Raw genomic sequence first — 23,230 nt, 5'->3', positions numbered from 1 at the left:
CGAATTTTTTAAGAGCAGTTTCAATATTATCCAAAGGTAAGAGGATAGGGGGATTAAAATTTTCTCTAAAAGTAGAGTTGGTGACTTTATGCCACTGTCTACGGATGCAAGGTAGTGAGCTGGGGCATGAAGGAGTGGGTACTTGAAAGGGGGTAGTGAATTCCACAATAAAATGGTCGGTCCAGCTCACCTGAGTTGCAGGCGAGCAGAAGACAAGCGGGACATTGGAGAGTATCAGGTCTAAGGTATGACCTGCCTGATGTGTAGGTCCACAGTTCCTTAATATTAGTCCCAAGGATGATAGGTCTGTTAATAGAGATTGTGCCTCCTTACAGTCTGATCTCTCACTGTGTACATTAAAATCTCCAACTAATATGAACTCACTATCATTATTGATATGTGGGGCTAGTAATTCGACCAGGATATTAGTAAAATTATTGTAGGGACCGGGAAGCTGATAAACTAGAACACCTTTATAGATTTCTTTAGGGGATGTATGTATTTTGAAAACTAAAATGTCAATGTCGGGGGAACTGAGTTCATCTAGGATCGAGATTGCTAGCTCTTCTTTGTATACAATAGCGATCCCACCGCCAGTTTTCAAAGGACGGTCTAATCTAACTATATATAACTTATAGTTACAGGGGGTTGCTAAAGTTATGGCTGGGGTACAGTGTGGTTTGAGCCACGTTTCCGTAAGATAACATACCTCAGGTTGTTTGGAGGAGATTAGTTCCCAAACCTCCGTGGTATGTTTCGAAAGCGACCTAATGTTGCATAAGATGTTTTTCCTCCCCAATGGAAGGTTATCAGAGACTTGCGATATGGTGGGGAACAAAGAATTGGGACTGCTTCTATGGTGCATCTTTCTCATTAGCGTAGTAAACTGAGTGTGACAGAGGCGACATGAGAAAGGGCCTTCAACCTCTGGTCGAGCGGTGCAGCTTACCCCTAACGCATAGTGAGTATTTAGGCTCCGCAGTACCTTAGAAGTGTAGGTTAGCCTCTCCAGGATGGGTACATAAGATAGAGATGTATGATCCTCCACGGCCCCTGGCCCGTTCTGGCGCGAACGGGCGCAAACGGGCAGGTCTTTTGGCTTGTCTCCGGCGGGTATGAAGGCGCCACACTGCGCGCAACCGCTGCGCCCCAGTACCGACAAGTGGCTAAATAGCCCCTCTTGCAGAAAGGCTAGAGCGCTAACCGCTCGACTCTACAAACAGGAAGTGTGTCTCTCAGGCTCGGACCTGTCCGGCCCTCCGCTCAACGGTATTGGATACCGAGTTGGACCAGGGCGGGCAGGCTACAACACAGAGCACTGAGTTCCTAGGTGAGTCCTAAAGCCCCGAGCAGCTCCGTGAGTGAGCGTGATGCACAGAGGGTAAATGTAATCTCGTGATACAAGACATTAAGAGCCTGTTAAACAGCCGAATTGGGGAGCAGACTAACACGGTGTACGCCCATGCTCACATTTAGTCTAATAGATACCCAGCACCACGGGCTGCATTTAATAAGCAATGGCACAGGATCCGGACCGCCCGGAAGGATTTACTACCTGTCTGCCCAGATGTAGGATTTCTAAAGGCAGAGACCATGAAGCCTGGGGAAGCATAATCAATTTCCTGAATAGAATGAGGGAGAGATGGGCTCAGGAAACCGGACAGCCGTGTAAAGATTCAGGCCTAAAAGTCACATTCTTCTACAATATTCTTAAAAAAAGGTTATCCACAGAGATAAAAAGCGTGCTAGACACCAAATCCTGGTGGGAGATACAACCTCAAATATTTCACTAATATTAGAAGAAGCAAGAGAAGGCTAGAGTGAAGCAGGAGCAGGCCCAAAGAAAGGCAGCAAAACATTTTCAACACAAGTTGAAAGAGACCACCCTCAAGGGGGCAGTAATGGCCGCAACCAGTCAAACAAATGGAACTTGAGTGCCAATTGAGCTCCTTCCTAGGCTGCCGAAGGACTCCTCTAATTTGCGTTGGCACGGATGTTGCATGATTGATCGTTGAGGTGTTCCTTACTTTGTGTTCATAATCTCTAAGTTTCTTTGCTCTTTGCTACATGTATAAATGCCACATTTTATTCTTGTTTTGTGCTTGAGTTACCAGATATTTGATAGTCGACATTTACTGACATATTTTGCCTTCCTTTCTAAAATATTGAATTACTAAACATGTGTGTGTCACTTTAAATGCACCTGAATTTGTTTTCTTGCCTCACCTTAAGAGAGCGCTGGGTCTGGTTTTATTGTCTCGTCTTTTGGGAGTGCTGTTTTACATGTGTTATTTAAAGGTGCAGTAGTACATTTTCCTCCCCTTGGGAGTGCAGGGTTCAGGTGTGTTCTAATATGTCAAATTACAAGCACTACATCTAGGTCCTGGATTACTGATTGGTTGGTCATAGGTTGGAGGGTGCAGGCAAACACTCAGGCAGGAAACTCTTGATCATTTCCACTGAAAATGGTCAGGGGTGATTGACCCAATATTGCAACATGGCTGGTGGGGGTAAGTGCTCCTAAAAACACCATAAAGTCAGATGCCACATTAGTTAGGAACACATAGCCAATCAGGGCCTAGCACACATACTGATCGCAACTTCCCCATGCCAGCAATCTTGATGCATTCACCACTGGCTACACTGTGTCCACGCATGTCTAGCCCCACCAGTAGTAACCATTGACCATTAATTTATGACTATAAAGGCAGCAACCAACATTCCTCACTAGAGAGCCTATTAGGATGGCGGGCGGACTTTGCCCGACCGTCATCCCCGTGCAAAACTGGACCGCCCGCCATCAGAGCGGCGGTCCCGCCTTGGCCATTAGGATGCGCCTACCACACTACTATGCGCATCCTGTATTTTTACCATTGCGGCAGGCGGTGCTGAAAGCACCGCCACCGCAATGGTAAAAATGTATGTTGTGCATTTCAAAGCACAACGTGACAGGCACAGCGTGGTGCCTGCCACATTGTACTTTGAAATGCAGGGGAGTACCATAGGTACCCCCCATGTACACCCCCCACCCCCCGGAGTCCCTGGGGGCCAGAACGGGCCGCCGCAGGGAGTCTCCACATGCCTTTTCATGGCGGCATTGCAGCCATGGAAAGGCATTGTTCTAAGCCCATCCTAATATGGCTGGCGGTGTCTGATAGACACCGCCACCATATAAACCCTTTCCCGCCCCGGTCGCCGGTGTTTCCATCCGGCGCAGTTCCCCCGCCATAGTAATGTGGCGAGGGGAAATGGATGGCGGGCGGGCATGGATGTCGGGCGGATCGCCACCGCCTGTATGGCGGTGGCAATCCACTCGACATCGTAATGGGCCCCTATATTTGGTATGCCAGAAACCTTTTATCGTTGTTGAGATATTGTACAGTTAGAAACCTCAAACTCGATGTGAACTGAGTCAGCTCGCAAATCTTGTACCTGTAACTGTTCTCCCGGATGAACGTTTAATTAAACAAACTGTTTCTGTTTTGCCAAATGCTTCTTATCTTCTGGTTTTAAGGTAAATTCGAACCCGAGCAACAAAGCAGTATAACAGGAAGAAGTTAGGAGCCTAGTTGTATACTAAGCAAACTGACAATCCATGAAAATGATATTTGCTAAACTGGTTAAAGGCTGTACTTACATTCAACATTCATAGAGACGTTGTTTGAAATATTTGCAGTTGGAAAATATGCCTCACAATACAGACTTTTGTTGTTATGCTCCTTCAAAGCAGTGAAGATGAAAGTAGATTTATATGTTTGGTTGCCATCCATATTATCGTTATTTGATTCATTCAATTCAAACTGGGACCCTGGGCCCCAGGTCATTTTTGGGGCAGTGTCTGAGCATCTCCATGGCACTGTACACTGCACAGTTATCTGTTCACCTGCCATCACTCTTTGAGGGAGAGAGATTTCGGGCTTGTCCTGACGATCTAGGAGACAGAAATCGAAATGCATAACATTATTTTTTCACAAGTCAAAGACACCGTCTAAGTAGCACAATGGTGCTGGAACAATTTTCTAAGTGGGGCTGCTCCAGTCATAATGTTTGTTGAAAATCCAAGCATTACATAAAGAACAAGTGGAACAAATGAGCCACACCCATTCAGCAGAAGCGTGGTAAGGATGTGGTGTGTAGCAGGTGGAGCAATTTGAGCACACTGCCACAAACATATTAAGTGTGGTAGAACAGTCATTTACAAACAGCACATTTTCCATTGAAATGTCCACCACTGAATTTGTATTTGTACAGACACACAGTTTTACTGATAAAACAATACAGTGGACAAAGGATAATATGTGGAAATATAGTTTTCTTTTGTCGATCACCAAGTAAAGTTCCTTGAATTCATTTGATCCTATTACAGTCTTTGTTTCCATCAGACTTCATGTTTACAAAAAGTGTTTTATTTGTGCTTTCCAAACTGCTGATATATTTTGACACATGTGTACACCAATCTCCATATTAAACAAATACACAGCAATTTGTCAGAAGACATATCCTGACATTTGACCTCTGTGACATCTGCCCATGTTTCAGTTATAAACATCAGATCCAGATCGTAAGTGTCAATCATATTTGCTACTTCTGTATTATGTTTCACCAGGGATCTAGCATTTACTAGTGCGGTCTTTGTTTGTTTATTTGCTGGGCAACCCTGTAGCTGACAGCGAGGTGCTGCTGTTCTACAGTGCGTGCAGGGGAACTCAAGATGACACTTTAAACAGTGTTTGATTTCATCTCCCGGATTGAGGGGTGCACAGGTCGGTTTAGACCGTAAGTCCTTCAGTTGTATGCAGTTATAGACCTTTCTGTTCCTGTTGGTTGTGATTTGAGCAGGGGTTATGGCCTTTGGCCCGGAAATGGCGAGGACGGACGCAGACGGGCTTGCCTTTGGTGCGCCGCCTGCACCCGCTGCGCGTGTTCACTGCGCGCTCGAATCAGCATCTGTTTAAATTGTCTCAGGGTTTCAACGACTAGCCCGCTCACCCTCGACCTGCTCTCACAAGCCGGAAGTGATGTGCTCTCTACCTGCGCCCTCTGCCCCCTCCGTACAATCGGCACTTGCCGTGACGGACCAGGGAGCTTTGGCGGGTAGTTGCAGCCTAGGACTCAGTGCAGATGCGGTGAGAATAAAAATGTATACAGTTTCCAGTCACTGTTACATAAATGTATACAGTTTTAAAATCACCGTATAATGCGCCTCAAATAGTCTTAAATCACCATACAGTTTGATAAAAAAATACGAGGAAAAGGAATGTTTAAAAAAGCGCGAGTTACCACCGCCAGCACCACTAAGTCGCAGTGGCAGTCTCAATCTAATGGACCCCGTGGCTGCCCTTCCGAGTAATTTGTAGTCCCAGGGCTTCAACGACTAGCCCGCTCACCCCTCACCTGCTCTCCCAAGCCGGAAGTTATGTGCTCTCTACCTGCGCCCTCTGCCCTCCGCCCCCTCCGTACAATCGGCACTTGCCGTGACGGACCGGGTAGCTTTGGCGGGTTGTTGCAGCCTAGGACTCAATGCAGATGCAGTAAGAATAAAATGTATACAGTTTCAAGTCACCGTTACATAAATGTATACAGTTTTAAAATCACTGTATAATGTGCCTCAAATAGTCTTAAATCACCATACAGTTTGATCAAAAATACGAGGAAGAGGAATGTTTAAAAACGCGCGAGTTACCAGCGCCAGCACCACTAAGTCGCAGCGGCAGTCTCAATCTAATGGGATACATATATATGTAGAACTGCTAACAATGGGAGAGGGGTAGTATGTGGAGTTATTGATAGTGGTGACCTATCAACAGGAGCCTCTGGTGCTTCATCTAACCACATATTGACAGTGGCATAGCTTGGAGGTAGGCTGCTTGGGCATTTTGATGTGACAAATTCTCACTGTCTCTTGTGCTATTGTGAGAGTTCTCCGGGCGATGACTTAAAATTTTACATGACAGGTTGACATCTTCCAGCGGCTGGATGTCCTCACGGGTGACAAGCAGCACTCTACAAATCCACCTTACTTTACCACTTCTGTCTGTGAGTTAAACTTCTTACTCTCTTTTAAGACCAGGAGCAATTGTGTGAGGTGTTCTGCCCACACAATTGCATGCTGAATTTTTTTAATGGGCCAGTGGTATCCTGGTACCAAAGTCCACCTGGTTTAGCACAATAATTTTGTTTTGCAAATTGAGCATGCTGGGATGTGCTTGTCATTTGGTCTGACTGTAAAGAAGGCCTAAATGTACGCTGTCAATGCTTGAAGAACTTGTTTAGGTGAATCTAGGTGGTTGTGTTGGCCGTTGTCTAGAACGGGCAGTGACTGCAGTTAGTGTAGTGGTTGCTGCATGTTTTGGGGTCTTCTTGCAAAGGTGAAAGCAGGCAGTGTTGGCAGAACTATATGACTAAGAGTGATTCACTCAAGGTGAGATATACTTGCTCAGTGCCACTATGCACACTTACAACTACGGACTCATATGGCTGAGATACCCGCCACCCCCTCTCAACACAATCCCCAAAGGAGGGAAACCGGACACAGATCTTGAAGTTTTTGGAAGAGGGAGGGAGTGACCCTCCCCGGCCGTATTTATTAAAACAAAAATTAAACGTTAAACAGTTTCATATTAATGTACAATTTCATAACCACATTGCGATGTTTGGCTAACCTTAACAGATTCTCTAATACAGAGGTTCTCCTAGCCGAACTAACAACCTACAAAACATTTTCTTGAAATAATGAAATTGTACATCCTAACGTTTAAGGGCCAACGGCAAGGTCGTAACCGGTGTCAAGATCCCTAACCAGAAATACCCCCCCCACTTGGGAGGGGCGACAGCACTGAGGCGTACCCCAAGTGCAACTACCAATTTCCCTTGACTTGACGGGGGCCCCAATAAACTCGACGCCACTTAAAGGTCGTTCGAGGACTCGTGTGAGTATCTAGAAGGTAGCGTAGACCTCCCCCCAAACCCCACACAACTTACCACATCTGCCGTCGCAGACGTCACTGGCCCCGGGAAATTCCCCAGGAGGGGGCTGTAACCCCTCCTACACAGGAAGGGGCCTTGACCGCCTTTCCTTTCCTTCCGGCGGCCTCTCCTTAGACAGGACCGCCTCCCCGTTGAGGGGCCAAAGGCCACCTCTCCCGAGCGCTCCCATCCGTGTTGGGTGACGCCCACTCATAGGGATCTTCCAATTACTGCTCACCGATCATGACCTTACCGCCCGACCAAAATAAATACGACAATGCTACTAAACCAACAATACATTGGCCACTATGACCAGAATAAGCATGCTTATAAACGGACACTAAAAACCGAATATCTTTAATCACAAAACATACATAAAATCGACCAACTTTATTACACACTCAATATCAACATGATAATACCACAACCTGTAAATGAAAATAGAATTATCGATCTATTTTAAAACAACTGGCTGTCCTCAGGGGCTGGTGGGTGGGTCAAAATTGGCTCTTCGTTCCGTCTCGAGCTCACGTGCAGCGAGGAGGTGCAGCTTCAGAGCACAGGAACAAGAGGATGACTTCCGGTCTTGCGTCCCTTTTTATCCGTCTTCAGGGCGGGCGTAAACCCGCCCCTGCCTGCCCCGAGGGCGTGGCCAGCCGCGTCAGTGTCTGGGCCAGCCCACTCTAGGGCGGGAAAGAGCGCGCCCCGGCTACGCCGCTTCGGGCATACCAGCCGAGACGCGCCTCCCGCCCAAAATGGCTTCCCGGGGGGATCGAGGTACTCTGCCATACGTTCGGGGGGACCGAGTGGTCGCCCCTTTCCATAGGCTGAGATACCCGCCACCCCCTCTCAACACAATCCCCAAAGGAGGGAAACCGGACACAGTTCTTGAAGTTTTTGGAAGAGGGAGGGAGTGACCTTCCCCGGCCGTATTTATTAAAACAAAAATTAAACGTTAAACAGTTTCATATTAATGTACAATTTCATAACCACATTGCGATGTTTGGCTAACCTTAACAGATTCTCTAATACAGAGGTTCTCCTAGCCGAACTAACAACCTACAAAACATTTTCTTGAAATAATGAAATTGTACATCCTAACGTTTAAGGGCCAACGGCAAGGTCGTAACCGGTGTCAAGATCCCTAACCAGAAATACCCCCCCCACTTGGGAGGGGCGACAGCACTGAGGCGTACCCCAAGTGCAACTACCAATTTCCCTTGACTTGACGGGGGCCCCAATAAACTCGACGCCACTTAAAGGTCGTTCGAGGACTCGTGTGAGTATCTAGAAGGTAGCGTAGACCTCCCCCCAAACCCCACACAACTTACCACATCTGCCGTCGCAGACGTCACTGGCCCCGGGAAATTCCCCAGGAGGGGGCTGTAACCCCTCCTACACAGGAAGGGGCCTTGACCGCCTTTCCTTTCCTTCCGGCGGCCTCTCCTTAGACAGGACCGCCTCCCCGTTGAGGGGCCAAAGGCCACCTCTCCCGAGCGCTCCCATCCGTGTTGGGTGACGCCCACTCATAGGGATCTTCCAATTACTGCTCACCGATCATGACCTTACCGCCACAGGTCCGGATAGTTGACCGGCTATCCGGACCCCCCACAAAGCTCCTACCTAAAGGTCATGCTTTAATGTTTTTAACCATGCTAAGAAGTCTCCTATGAGTAACTCATTCCCCACCCGAAACAAATGCACACCATCCCCCGAATACATACTGTCATCATTAATACAGCCATGCGAAATAGAATGCAATGTCCCAGAACGGAACAACCTACTCACTTTGTTATTAAGTTTCCTAACAGACTGATTCAAAGCAGGAATAGAAATAGCCCCCCGCCACACCTTTCGTGGGATCATATGGGACCACGCAATTGTGCACCCCGGAACTCTCCTCGCCAACCAACTTACAGTGGAAAGCATTGCCTCCAGGAGAAGTCGTCTACCGGTGGTGACCAAATCATTGCCCCCTAAATGCACTATGACTATAGACGGCGGTGACCTCGTCCGCCCTAACAAATCCTCAAAATATGCTTGAAACTGGTCAATACAGAGACCGCCTCTTCCGTAGAAGGACACCCTGTACCCGTATTCCCCAGCTACGTGAATCATGTCACCTGCTTTGAATACGTCCGCGGCACGCCTCACGTATGAGTGGCCCACGACCCACACCTCCTTTTTCACAGCCGGTGATGTCTGACCGCTGGCCCGGTGTTGGGTCGACTGCATAGTCCGCCCCGCCTCGTAGGCTTGCGCAACTGAAAACCAAACAAAAACAAGAGGCGTGAGTACGTCATTACAGCTTTACAACATGTGCAACCGCACATACCTCTTATAACAATTGGAGGACCAACGCCCCACTCGTTTCACTTGTTCAACATTAAGACCCCTGGCTGTAGCTTCCGTAGCAGCCCCTATCCGAAAGGAATGGGTCCCAAACTCGCCCGGGTTCAAGCCCGCAGCGGCAATTGACATCGCAAGCACCCGCTGAAACTGAAACTTCGTCAGTTGGGTGGCGTCCGCGTGTCTCAACAAGGTCCCCCCCCATAATGCCACCCTTCGTGCTAGGTAATCTTCTAAACACTTTACCGGGCACATGGAGGACCCGGGAATCCTGCGTATGATTATGCAGTCACCCATCCCGTCTTGATCGGTCTTGGACCTGACAAATGAGACCGTCATTGCCTCTCCTCTGATCTGAACGTGTTCCTGGCACAAACCCCCTGCCACATCCTGTTTGTTCCTTGCCACCAGTTCGCTTACTCGCATCGCCCCGTGAAATGCTAGCGTAAAAGCGGCTCGGAACAACACCGCCTCAAACTGAGATGAACATGTGGCAGGGAGTGTAGCCAACAACTGGGCCAACCTATCCAAACCTATCGGGCGCCTCTCATCTACTCTGCGACCCTCAAGGCGTTGCCACCCACGCAGCGCTTTCTGTACAACGAAAGACGCTGTCGGGTCCTGGATACTATGAGCCCTGGCAACAAAGGAAATAGCAGCACGATGCCTCTGGGCCGTAGCCACCGATTTCCCAGCCCTACGTAAGGACATCAGAAAATTCACTACCCATTCCTCGTGGCCCCAAAGCCTCTCTCTATCAGTCCCCAAAAAGGCTAAGTAGGACCTAAACGCCCCTTCATATGCTTTCCTCGTCCGTGGTGCTAGACTCTCTCCCACGAGGTGACGAAGTTCGGGGCACCGAGAGACCAGAGAGCTTCGGGGAAGGGTGCCGGCTCTGGGTCCGCTGAGGGAAGGAAACCCGAGAAAGCCTGCATATGAAAACGAGACAGTGCATCAGCCGCCTGATTCAGTACCCCTGGGACATGTTTTGCTCTGAACAGCACATTCAGTTGCATACACAGTAAAACAATTTCTTTGAGTAGTCTTAAAATCAGTTTACATCGTGCTGCCTGACTATTGATGCACTCGACCACGGTCATATTGTCAGACCAAAATATCACAGAGTGATCTTTGAACCCTTCTGGCCAGGTTCTCAGGGCCACCAAAATGGGAAAAAGTTCCAGGAAAGCAATATTACTTGTCAGACCATTGTCATGCCACCATGTCGGCCACCTTTGTGCCGACCATTTTGTGCCGAAGATGGCACCAAAACCTATGCTACCTGCAGAATCTGTCCATAGCCCCAGCTCTTCAGAGGATACGGCTGGTTTGTTCCAGATGACTCGACCATTAAAGTCCGCCAGAAATGCTAACCAAATACGCACGTCCTGGCGGACCTCAGCCGATAGTCTCGTGCGATGATGGCCCTCCTTTAGGCCGACCATAGCTTGGGCAATTGAACGAGAAAAGGGGCGGGCCATCGGTATCACTCTCAGGGCAAAATTCAACTGTCCCACCAACTGCTGTAACTGATGCAGCGTAACTTTAGATCCATTTAGACACACTTGCAGGGCTGCCCTGAACTTCCAAACTTTGTCAGGTGGCAAACGAAAACAACCTTCTCTGGAGTCTAACTCGATCCCCAGAAACTCGAGGCAAGTCGCAGGACCCACCGTCTTACCTGGTGCCAATGGCACACCAAACTGCTTCATTAATACACAAAATTCGGCCAAGGCCCGGCCACATTCGAGATCCCCGGCTGCCCCAAGGAACAGAAAATCATCAAGGTAATGCATTACATGTTGGAAACCCGTCTTCTTTGTGAAGACCCATTGTAGAAAACTACTGAATTTCTCGAAATAAGCACAAGATATAGAGCACCCCATCGGCATACACTTATCCATGTAATAGTAACCCTGAAACATGAAACCTAGGAGACGCTGATCGTCCGGGTGTACCGGGAGCAACCGGAACGCTGACTCGATATCTGACTTCGCCATCAGCGCCCCGGGCCCCAGGCGATTCAAAATGGCAACGGCCTCATCGAAGGATGCGTACCGCACCGAACACACTTCTGGGTCTATTGCATCGTTTACAGAAAGACCCCGTGGAGCTGACAAATTATGAATCAGTCGAAACTCACCCGGGTCCTTCTTGGGGACCACCCCTAAAGGAGAACAAACAAAATTCTGTACCGGGGGTACACTAAATGGGCCGGCGACCCGACCTCGAGTAACCTCTTTCCGGATCTTTTCCTGAACCACGGTCGTATGTTGGAGGACGGAAAGTTGATTTTTACACTTCTCCACGCCCTGAAAGTCCCCTACCGGGATGCGGAAACCATTCGAAAATCCGTTCCGCAGCACCCCAGCAGAAGTACGATCCGGGTATTCACTGAGCCAGGGAATCATCGCCAAGGTATCAATCGGGGTAGGTAAAGGCGCCCCTCGGACTACGTTAGACCTGTTTGGTGCCTCCTCTCCCCCCATTATCACCCGTTTTGGCTCTGCACGTGGACTCAGGATGAGACGACCCGCACCCACTACATTCATGTTTAAATTTACACGATCCCTGGGGCCTGGTACATTTACCTTTGTTGAAATTGAAGCAGAACCCCCTTTTTCCTGTATTGCCGGCAGGTCTCGAGTAATCGTCGGTACTCGTACCTGACCGAAAGGGCGTCCCCCCATAATGGCGGGAGGATTCGCCAACATTACTTCCTACCAATGGCATTTTCAACATACCTGTCTCCTTCATTTTATCCCATGTCAAAGAATCATAACAATCCCAGGTTAAGCTTTTATTATGCTCTTTTGCCTTTCTAAAAAGATTATCGTAACAGAACCAATGGTTACCCTGGTGCGATGTCGAGTACCCCATGATTCTTGACTGATAGGTCGGCAACTCGGAAAGCAACTCGGGCCTACGTTCCCCCAAGATTGACGTAAAAATTCCCCATGCATTGCCCCAATTGCCGATAGTCTCATTTACTTTAAAGGCGGCCATTTTTGCGCGCCACACACTCGGATGCATAAGATCTTTCTGACCCTTAACATGCTCCACCTCATAATGATCAACAAGCAACGAGAAGATGTTCACATACTCCCCCGCCCAAATCTTCTCCTTAATTGCCAAAGGCACATGCTGACCCAACCTTTCTCTACGAGAGGGTGCTGACTCATCCCTCGCAATCGGCAATGGCCGCTTACCTGCACCGGACGCTGCATCTGCGGTCGCAATCGTCCCTTGCGGCTTGTCAACAACTGCAACCGGCGCGGACGCCTTGGCTGCATCCCGTTTCTCGCGTAATTGCTTCATCAGCGCCTGGGCCTCGGCAGCCGTGGCGCCCTCACTACTGTCGCCCAACCACGCTGCAAGTTGTGCTGCCAGCTCGGGCGGCATATCCTCGTTGGACACCGGGGTGACCACCACAGGAATCGGATTCCCCTCCACTGGTACTGGGGTCGGCGCTTCGAGCGGGGTACAGGGAACCGGGGCGTCCCCCCCAGCTGGTCCCCTCCTTGGCCTCTTGGCTCTTCCTCCCGGAGCTGCACCAGCCGACGGACGCTCCGGCCCCCCTTCCCCGTCTCTCTCCGCTACCCGCTTCTTCAGCTCAGTCATCTCCTTCATGAGGACCCGAACCATCTGTTCGGTCGTCATTCTCTTTCCGCCTTTCTTGGGCATTTCTCCGACAGAGTATCTGTAAGACAAAAAGAAAGATTACAACGCTCAAAATTGGCTCTTCGTTCCGTCTCGAGCTCACGTGCAGCGAGGAGGTGCAGCTTCAGAGCACAGGAACAAGAGGATGACTTCCGGTCTTGCGTCCCTTTTTATCCGTCTTCAGGGCGGGCGTAAACCCGCCCTGCCTGCCCCGAGGGCGTGGCCAGCCGCGTCAGTGTCTGGGCCAGCCCACTCTAGGGCGGGAAAGAGCGCGCCCCGGCTACGCCGCTTCGGGCATACCAGCCGAGACGCGCCTCCCGCCCAAAATGGCTTCCCGGGGGGATCGAGGTACTCTGCCATACGTTCGGGGGGACCGAGTGGTCGCCCCTTTCCATAATCACCTTACTCACTTTCAGGAATCTTGTACTTATCTTGTCTCTTGTGGCATGTCTTCAACTCACTCTAGGTCCAATATATGGCCTATCATAAGAAAAGGGGCTTGGGGCAGATGAGGGGATGTTCTTACTTTTCCTTGCTGGAGACTGTGAGGCTGCACTCTCAACAACATCTTTGTTGATTTTCCTGTGACAATTTAGTTTGCTGCTGAGACAATTCAATTTCTGATTCCCTGTTCTCCATGAGTGCAGCACATAGAGGCATGGGCTTAGGTTTTGGGGGTGGGTCTCTTGATGGAAGTGTGATATTCCTTCCAGCCTCTTCCTACCCAAGGGAGGGTGCAGCACGTATATCACGTTTTCTGAAAAAGAATACAGGCTTAATGCCAGCGGTACCAAAAGACATGTTTTTCTCCTCACTGGTCCCTTTATAAGCAGGAACCGCCTTTTTTAAATGGGTTAGCACTTAGCATAAACAGAAGTGATGTCAGATAATGTGCTCTCTCTCAGTATTTAAAGACATTATAGTTTTAAGTAAACATAGCACCAAAGAGCACAAAGCAGCACTCGCTTATATATGGTGACACTACTTCCAGTGAAAGTCTCAAGTTCAGGCTGACCATGTTGGAGCGTGATGGTGCATGGGTCATGAACAAGGAATGGATTAGTCTACCTTTTCTTGTGCTGGAGGTCTCTTTGAGGCAGTCAAATGGTCCAAGACTTAGGGGGCACCCCTTGGGGATCAGGACTCTCTCTATCAGAGGCCAGCAGCAGTACTCCGGCATGTCCAGTTGGTGCTGGTCAACTAGGCAGTTGCGGGAGATGCCTTTTGCAATTCATACAGGATGACAGTCTGACCTATCCCCAAAACTGGGTCTTGTCAGTTCACCCCTTTCCATAGGTTTGGCACAACATTGTCTAGAGTTACAAAAGGCAAGGAAGGCATGGTGTCAGATTCCTTTGCGTTAGCTGCAGGCAGGACCATTTGAAATGTAATCATGGCAGGGTACAAGTCCTCCCTAGATATCCTGTCAGGAAGACAGTATCCCCTAGCACCTAGGCTTCCTATATCTCGCTGTCTGGAAGCGATACAGCATCCACAACAGCAGAGCCATTCACGGACATGTGGTCCAGAATGCTAGCGGGAAGGCACAGTCGGTTTGTGCAAGAAAATGCCAACTTTTGTATATTTCTATGTAAACTTTCTAAAAGTGGCATTTTCAAAGTTGGAACTTAAAATCCAATTTTAATATTAAAGAGCATTTTTAAATCATAATTAGTTTTAGCGTAAATAGCATATCTCCATCTGATCACAATCTCAAGTTAGCGTTAATTCACTATAATAGGGTTACTAATTGTTAGTCCATGGGAGAGATAGGGCTTAAAACAATGAAAAACTACTTAGGGACTGACGACATGTAAAACGTAAACACACTTCCAAATTTTTATATACCATGCACAATGCCCTATGAGCTTTTAAAGCCTACCTTAGGGTTGACTCACAAATATTAAAAAAGAAGGTTTAGGCTGGAGTAGAAGGTCTGAGACATGCTTACAGTGCCACTTAAGTTAGTGGCACAATAACTGCTGCTGCCCACTAGTAGCATTATATTTTCAGGCCCTGTGAACATGCAGTACCATATAATAGGGATTTACAGGCATACACAATGTACAAATTAGTTGTAAGCCATTTTTATCATGTTTAAACGCCCCTTTGATGCAGAGTAATTCATAATACTGAGTTTCTTTTTCTTACAAACCAACACAACGCTGTTTTACATTAGTTTGTAGAACGCAAAAAAGGTTTTACATTGGGTCTGCATTGAAATAGTGATGCAAACATGAGGCAAAACTTTGTTAGTATGGGCCTTGATGTTCTAGTTTTAAATACCATGCGGCCTGCCTTGTGAGCAAGAAGGCCTAACTAGGGGTGATGTAATAATATTTAAAAGGAAGGTTTTGTCTTGTCAAAAGAGTTCATTTTGACAGGTGGAATTGAAGTGTTTACAGTGCTACAATCAGGCTACAATGGTAGGCCTGGAGCAATGTGTGCAATGCCGCTGTAGTGAATGGCATAATATGTTCTGTAGTTCACTTGCTGCATTTAACTTCTGGGTCCTATGTGAACTCAGTATCATATACTTGGGGCCTAAACACTATTCAAATATACCAATTAGAAGCATGTCAACTCAACCATGTTTAGAAAGGGAGACCGAAGACATTTTGCCACCAGTCTGCAGGGTTAAAGTGCACAGAGTCCTAAAGCCAGCAAAACAAACTGGACAAAAATGTTGACTTAAACTAGGCAACAGATATTAATTTTGTACTCTACCCTAATCAAATGAAGTGCCTTCATCACCTTCATGGCCTAAATTGGATTACCATCTTGTGGAGTCAGAAAGTCTAGAATCGCCTAGGTAATGAATAGGAGCAGTTCCTGTCAGCCTCTCTTCAAACTATCACATTAATCCCAGTTGGCTGACTCCTGGTTAGTGACCTACAGTTGGCAATACCCCTGTCTTCATGGGCTAACATACCAGATAACTTTCCTCTAGGAGATGGGTTGTTAATAGGCCCTTAAGGATGTGTACTGGTCTTCTGGAACAGGCGTGAGTAGCAAGCTGGTGCTAAAGCATAAAATACATTCTATTCTAATTACTTTTCCACTAATGTTATCAAAAACCATTACCATTGACTTAGCTGTTTCAAACGAAGTGAAAATCATTTTAAAATATTTTCCCCAGAGGAGACATAAAATAATGATTATTTCATATCTAGACCTGTTCATAGAAAATGTAGCTCTACCTAAACTTTGAAAGCAGTGTTTGGGTATTTGATCAGTGTAAGGACAACTAGTCACAGAATATCTTCATTAAATTTGGAACAGCTCACCAAGAAACGAGGTCATCGACAACAACTGTAAACAATTGGATAAAGATGTGCCATACTTTGGATGGCATGATCTTATATCTGGGTGACACCCTGCATCCTATTGGTCAGGTGTGCCCCCCTGGTTGACACACAGAAACACAGCATAAATATGGAAGAGCTGCCAAGCTATTCAGATCTGTTGCCTTAAAGTACAAGGAGAAGAAGGACTGTCCTGCTGGAAACCAGTGCTGCACCCTAAAGTACCGCACTCTGAAGGACTGCACCTGCTGCACATTCTGGGACTACAGCCCTAAGAACTTTGTCTTCCTTTAAAGAGAATTAAGGAGTGGCCTCCCTGCAAGCTACAGATTAACTGAGCTCACCTGTATCATCTCCACCAAAATGTTTGGCCGGATGCATTGTGGGAATTGTAGTCCCAGCGTTCCAAGGACCATCTCAGAGATTCTACACCTCTGGGTTGAAGTTGTGAACACTTCAAACCCTCAAAGAGATCTTCTGGAAGAAAATCAAGAAGTTTGGAAAAGTTTGGTTATCTTTTTGGAACAAGCTCCATGAGGTGACCGACTCGACATTGAGAGTCTAGCCAGATACCTTCAAATGCAACCATGCCTGGATTTCAGGTTGTCCCACTGAAAGCTCCAGAACTTCAGACTTCTAGAATTCGACCAAGGGCTAGCACCGCATCAGGCTAACGAACGGGCTGAAGAGGGGCATCACTTGACACCAAGAGAAAATCCTCCAAAAACGTTTCTAAGTGTGATGGTAACATTTTGACTGAGGCCTCCCACTTAGTGTATCCAACCAGAGCTTCATCCCTGTTAGCCAGAAACTTTGACTTTGTCTTGGCCAAGCACGACCAGATGTCCCAATTTGGTGCTATTGGCTTTTAGGCATTAGAAAGTGTTTTTTCACCAAAATTTATATATCCGGTGCCATACATTGGATTTTTGTCGCTTTGATGTCTATATGTTCATACAAATGTAATCCATGTTTATAAATTGAAGTTTGATTTTTATTGTTTGTTGAGTCTTACTTATTTAATGTATTTGTGTTTTTAAATGCGTTACCCACCTGCCTGCTTGTTGCCAGTTTATTGAGACCCTAACTGAACCTTGTATTGTTTATGGCCTCATTACTGGAGGTAAGCCACTACTGAACACTCTTACTGACATATTCAGGGGTGTGTTTGGGTTATAAAGTCTACTTATGTTGTTCACTACAAGCTAAACATGACAGTGATAGTACATGGTATGTTAGAACCAGGATTCTTTTGTTGGATAGACTGATTAAAGGATTTCATATATTGCAATACAGCAGATGTTCACATGCTTTTGGTCGGTCTGGGGAATTGAAGCAAAGGTCTGCTCTTTTTGTTATCCTCATTCGAGTATGGGCAATGTGAGATAGGAGAGAAGTAATCTCCATCACTGTTATTTCTTCCACTTCTGAGTACTCAGGTTCTAACTCCGACCCAGTGGCTAATTGTTTTTCATCCCTTAAGTAATTGATAATATTTTCAGGAAGTGCAGGAAGTGGCCAGCTTTGATGGTTCCCCCTAAACCAGTGGAGGGCTCTAGAGAAGGGAGTGGGATGATGGAAAGCCTGTGTTATATTTCTTTCACTTCAGTAATTTGATGTCTGCCATATGCCCACCTCACAAGACTCCTTAATGATGTAGATTTGGTCTGGGGTAAACTCCTGTTCTGTTCACTGGGAATCATTACGGCTAAAAGAATATTGTAAGAGAAAAGGAGATACAACAGCTGCTGACAAAATGGGAATGACCAACGGGGATGTACATGGCCACCAAAATAGTGGTGCCCCATATATGCTTGAGTAAGTATGGGGCATATGGACAGCCAATTATGGTAAGTATTTGGAACCTAATCAGAGGCAACATGAATGAAAACCCAAATTATATGTACAGAAATTGAATAATATAGCCAGACAGCTGGGCGTAGTGGGCTACAAAGGCCATTAAAGGCACGCTCCAGCGTTACAGGCCCAGTCGAAGGTGAGGGCCTTTAACAAGGTAGTAGGACTTTAGTTTCGGTTAGATGCCAACTACGGAGGGCTATGAGGTTATTAGAGCCTTTCACCACTAGATTGAAATCTCCTTGGGCTCCGTGAGGTCGGTGTTCTCCAGAAAAAAGCTGTGAACACAACTTTGAAATGTTAGAGCTCCGGGCTTCACCAATCGAAGCCTTAAGCACTCCATTGTTTTCAATGGAGTCCACAACATTCCAATGTTCTAATAAAGATTAGCTTGATGCAGTAATGTGGATTTGTCACCTATGGAAAATATACAGCTTCATGGATTTGAATAATACTTGTTTGTTAAACTAAACATGAAATGAGGTCCTTGTGCCAGCTCCCCCTGTAATTGTTCTCCTGTCCAGCTTGCCTGCCGTCCACTACCTTCTGCTGCCTTTCTACCTGATATTCTCTAGTGTGCCTCCTCTGCTTGTTTCTTGTTCTCTTTTGGCTTTTCTGCTAGTTTTTCTGCCGTCTGTTTTGCCTTTTGCTGTTCATTTTCCGCTTATTGTTTTGCCCTCTTCTGCTCTTGTTTGCCTTTTTTCTGCTCATTTTTCCGCCCTCTGTTTTGCCTTTTCTCGTTTTTTTGCCCTCTGTTTTTCGTTTTCTGCCCTCTGCTTTGCATTTTTCTGCTTGTCTCTTTCCTCATAATGCAGTTTCCTCAAGACCTGGTGCCGAGGGAGCTGACAAGACAGAGACCTTGTACACCAGTGCTGAGATACCCCCAAGGGTGACAGTGCTGCGCTCAACAAATTCTGATTGATTGATAAAAACCGAATTAAAACAAGGATATAAATCTTGGGTTAACAAATACATTGTTTGCTTTTACTTTTATTGTCCTAATCTGCTCTTATGTTGCCCCAGGTAGAGTGCCTCGTGCCGATAACTATGGAATCTGAAACATCATCTTCTATTTACTATATCATTTTTTCCTATTTGGTGGTTCGTATCGTTGATATGTTCACGATGTATAGAGGTATTGCATGAAGGTGCTTACTCTTCAGCACCATTACACCGAAGTCAAATAATAGCACAAAATGTATGGAATCCTGAAAGCTATGTGAAGGTGTTTTACACAAATGAGGAGTTTTAACCAGAACTGAGGACATTGTGACACTATTATAAATAGTAAACAGTACTGGAAATGCCTGTGAAAGTAGTATCATTGCCAACCAATGTAGTGTATAATCACAGTCACCAAAACTTACAAAGTTTTGCAGGCAGTGATACCTTTAAGGGGTGTATGATTTTTGAGGGTCCATTAGCAGCTCTGCTCAAATGTGATTGCACCTTGGAGTGGCAATATTTACTCCATGATAGTAGCACCCACCTGAACCTTCGATACCCAGGCTAATATTTTGGGGGCTAGCGTAAAACATACCCTTCAGTGAGGAATAACATGAATATGAAGTGGTTTTAGAGTCTTTCCACGTTTAAAGGCCTGAACTAGCACCAGCCGCATTTTAGAATTGCCATCCTACTTTCAGCGGATGGTAATGCCATTTTCATGCACTAATCAGGAATCTTGGGCTTTACCTCTAGCAAAGCACTCTTCCTTTTGCACCACTAACTATATTTGTAATGCTTATATGATCTGAGTTAGACACAGTACGTTATCGACAGCAGCATCTTTACAAATCATATTAGACACCCTTCTCCATCCGGTACATACCTACCCCGCCAGCCCCCCACCCCATCTACATGCTCATACATACACAACCCTCCTCTCTGGACCTCTATCCCTGCCCATAGCTCTTCCACCCGACCTCTCCAATCCATCAATACACTGACACGTTATGACATACGTGCCCTCCTACACTCCTATGATTCCGCCTCCATGGCCCGCACAGCCACCACACACCTCCCCATCCCTACTATCCATCCCAACCCTCACAGGCCCCCTACTCAAAATAATAGAGACACCATCTCTAATAATCTCACAAAAGTCACCCTCACTATGGACCCCTCCGCCTCCATCATCACCCCACGGCTCAAATGCACACTACTTAACTGCAGATCTGCCCCCAGACACGCACCGACATAGCCGACCTCATAATCGCACTTGATCTAAACCTTATCATTCTCACCGAAACCTGGCTAACAGAATCCTCCTCCCCCTCATTTACATTGTAGAGTCCCCTGACTACCAAATCATCAGATTAGACAGGGCCTGCAGAACAGGAGGTGGTATAGCATGTATTCACAGGAGTAACCTCTCAGTCCCCCGAGCCATCTCCCCTACATTTTCCTCTTGCACATATGCCTCAACGTCAACAGTGAGGGCAATCCAGTTTGCTCTCTACATATCATTTACCACCCGCCAGGAGACAACCTCACCTTCACTGAACACCTCATGGACATGATCACAACGAACTCAGGTCGACAAATTACACAAATATTCCTTGGTGATTTCAATCTTCACTGGAATGATCACAATGACTCGGTCATTAACAGTCTCAAAAACTTCCTCAACACCCTAGACCTCACCCAAATCTGCAACAGCCCCACTCACGACAAAGGCTCTATCCTGGACCTCATCATCTCCAAAGCTGATGCCACACAACTAGACTCAATCCAACCCTGTGACTGGTCTGACCACCACATTATCACATTCTTCATCAATGAATATGTGAAACTGTGTCCAGCCCAATCCACCAAACCCAAGACCTGGAAAAGAGACCTGAAGAAACGCAATCCCAACTCCTTACCAGCACCCAGCTACAACCTTCTCCTTCCCCCCACCCGAAACATCGATGTTCAGGCGCTCACCGATCATTACCTCAACTCAATGACCACGATAGTCAACGAAGTTGCACCCCTTCAGTTGAAGAGAGTCTCTTCCAAAATCTCGAAACCATGGTACGACGGTCTCCTCAATGATGACAGACGAGCTATGACATTAGCTGAACGTAATTGGAGATCTACCCCCTCAGTTTTTCACCTCAATGCACTAAAGAAAAAGAGAAACGCTTACTTCAGGAAAATCAAACGATCAAAGGCCGACTTCTTTAGCCTGCAACTTGACCAAGCAAAAAACCGACCAAAGAAACTCTTTGAACTAATCAAATCACAATCCAAGGACGAACCACAACGACTACTGAACACATCCAACACCCTACCTTCCTGTGAAGAATTCTCTAACTTCTTCAATCTAAAAACAACCAACATCATGAATGATCTCCTCATTGATCTAAACCTTTACTCTAGCCCCCTCAGCAAAACCTCCATCAAACTAAAAAACAATGCGTCCTGGTCATCCTTTGACACCTACACAGAAGATTCCATAGGCAAGATCCTGAGCACCCTAAAGCCCTCCAATCACCTCTCGGACCCTCTACCTGCTAACGCTGTAAAGGATCTTATCCCATGGCTTTTACCGCTCTGGACCAAAATCATTAACAGCTTCCTCCAAAAAGGATGCATCCCAGACTCCCTCAAAGTGGGACAAGTATCGCCCATACTCAAGAAACCCACAGCTGACCTTAATAACTATCGCCCTATCTCCAATATCCCCACCTTAGCCAAACTGCTAGAAAAATGTATTCACCTCCAACTAACAAAACGCATCGATCACTTTGACCTCCTCAACTGACACCAATCCGGCTTCCGTGCAGGCCACCGCACAGAAACAGCCATGACTCACATTACTAATGATGCACTTCAGATTCTTGACCAAAACAGTACCTGCCTCCTCATCTTTCTCGAACTGTCTTCAGCATTCGACACGGTCAAACACGAGAACTTACTCGATGTACTGAACACCAGAATGGGTCTTTCGGGAACAGTACTCAAATGGTTCACCTCCTTCCTCCACAATCGGACTCAGAAATTCAAAATCAACAACACTTTTTCCAGCCCTGCCCCAGTAGCACTAGGTGTCCCGCAAGGTTCAGCCTTATCCCCTACACTTTTCAATCAAGTCATGGAGCCACTCACCATCTGCTTCATGCCTCTAATGTGCAATTCCACATGTATGCTGACGAAACCCAACTCTATCTCAAACTTCAATCCCATGAAGACATCAAACTTCTCAACTCAACTCTTAAGGAAACACAGACATGGTTGGCTGAGAACCATCTCAAACCTAATGCTCTAAAAACTGAGTTCATACTAATAGCTCCCCCCGGCAAAATACACATCGCTCAGGATTGACTTAAACACCTCAATGCATTCAACGTCCAACCCATCATCGTAGACTCAGCAAAATCTTTAGGTATAACCCTGGACTCCAATCTCAATATGCAACGACATATCAGCAATGCAACCAAGGGAGACAATTTCCAAATCAACACCTTGAGGAAGCTGAAACCCTTCCTTCCAGCCAACGACTTCCGAACTGCGGTCCAAGCGGTAGTTATCCCTCCGATCGATTGTGCACCATTAAGAGCTTCTATCAATGCTGCAGCAAGACTCATCACTGGATCAAAAAAACGCTCTCACTTCTCCCCCGACTTAAAATCTCTGAACTGGTTACCCTATGAAGCCAGAATACATCTGAAAATTGCGTGCATTACTCATAAGGCCTTACACCACAATTCGCCTAGTTACATCGCACAGAAATTGACAATCTCAGGAGGCTAAAGAACAACAAGAAGCGCCCAAACTCTCCTCCTGAAACCACAAAAATTCCACAAGACAAAAACATACAAACGCTCCTTCTCAGGGATGGCCCCCAGGATTTCAAATGCCCTCCTTCCAGATACAAGACTTATTTCATCCACTGCATCCTTCAAAAAGGAAGTCAAATCGATCCTCCTGGCTAAATTCACTTGAACTTAAAACTGTCTAAATACTATTTAACTGTTTCTCTTTCCCCTGTATTTCATTGTTTCTGTCTTCTCATTATATGTAAAGCGCTCTGATATCTGTAAGGATCTTGTTCGCGCTATATAAAACCTTGAAAATAAATAAATAAATAAATCTTTCTCTTGTAA

At 46.6% G+C, this 23,230-nt stretch overlaps 1 protein-coding gene across 1 annotated transcript in view; it reads right to left on the bottom strand.

Moving 5' to 3' along the window:
* The window catches only part of LOC147665160 (sialic acid-binding Ig-like lectin 10), a 197,766-nt gene that overhangs the window by 92,570 nt on the left and 81,966 nt on the right, over nucleotides 1-23,230 (bottom strand). The window contains exon 3 of the mRNA XM_086949716.1: nucleotides 3,638-3,931. Within this exon, the coding sequence (XP_086805842.1) occupies nucleotides 3,638-3,931 (294 nt within the window). The remainder of the gene's footprint in view (nucleotides 1-3,637; nucleotides 3,932-23,230) is intronic.

The sequence above is a fragment of the Lissotriton vulgaris genome, unplaced genomic scaffold, assembly GCF_964263255.1.
Source record: "Lissotriton vulgaris unplaced genomic scaffold, aLisVul1.2 SCAFFOLD_2790, whole genome shotgun sequence".
NCBI lineage: Eukaryota > Metazoa > Chordata > Amphibia > Caudata > Salamandridae > Lissotriton > Lissotriton vulgaris.
Note: the sequence above shows the minus strand (reverse complement) of the source record. Positions and strands in the feature narration are given on the sequence as shown.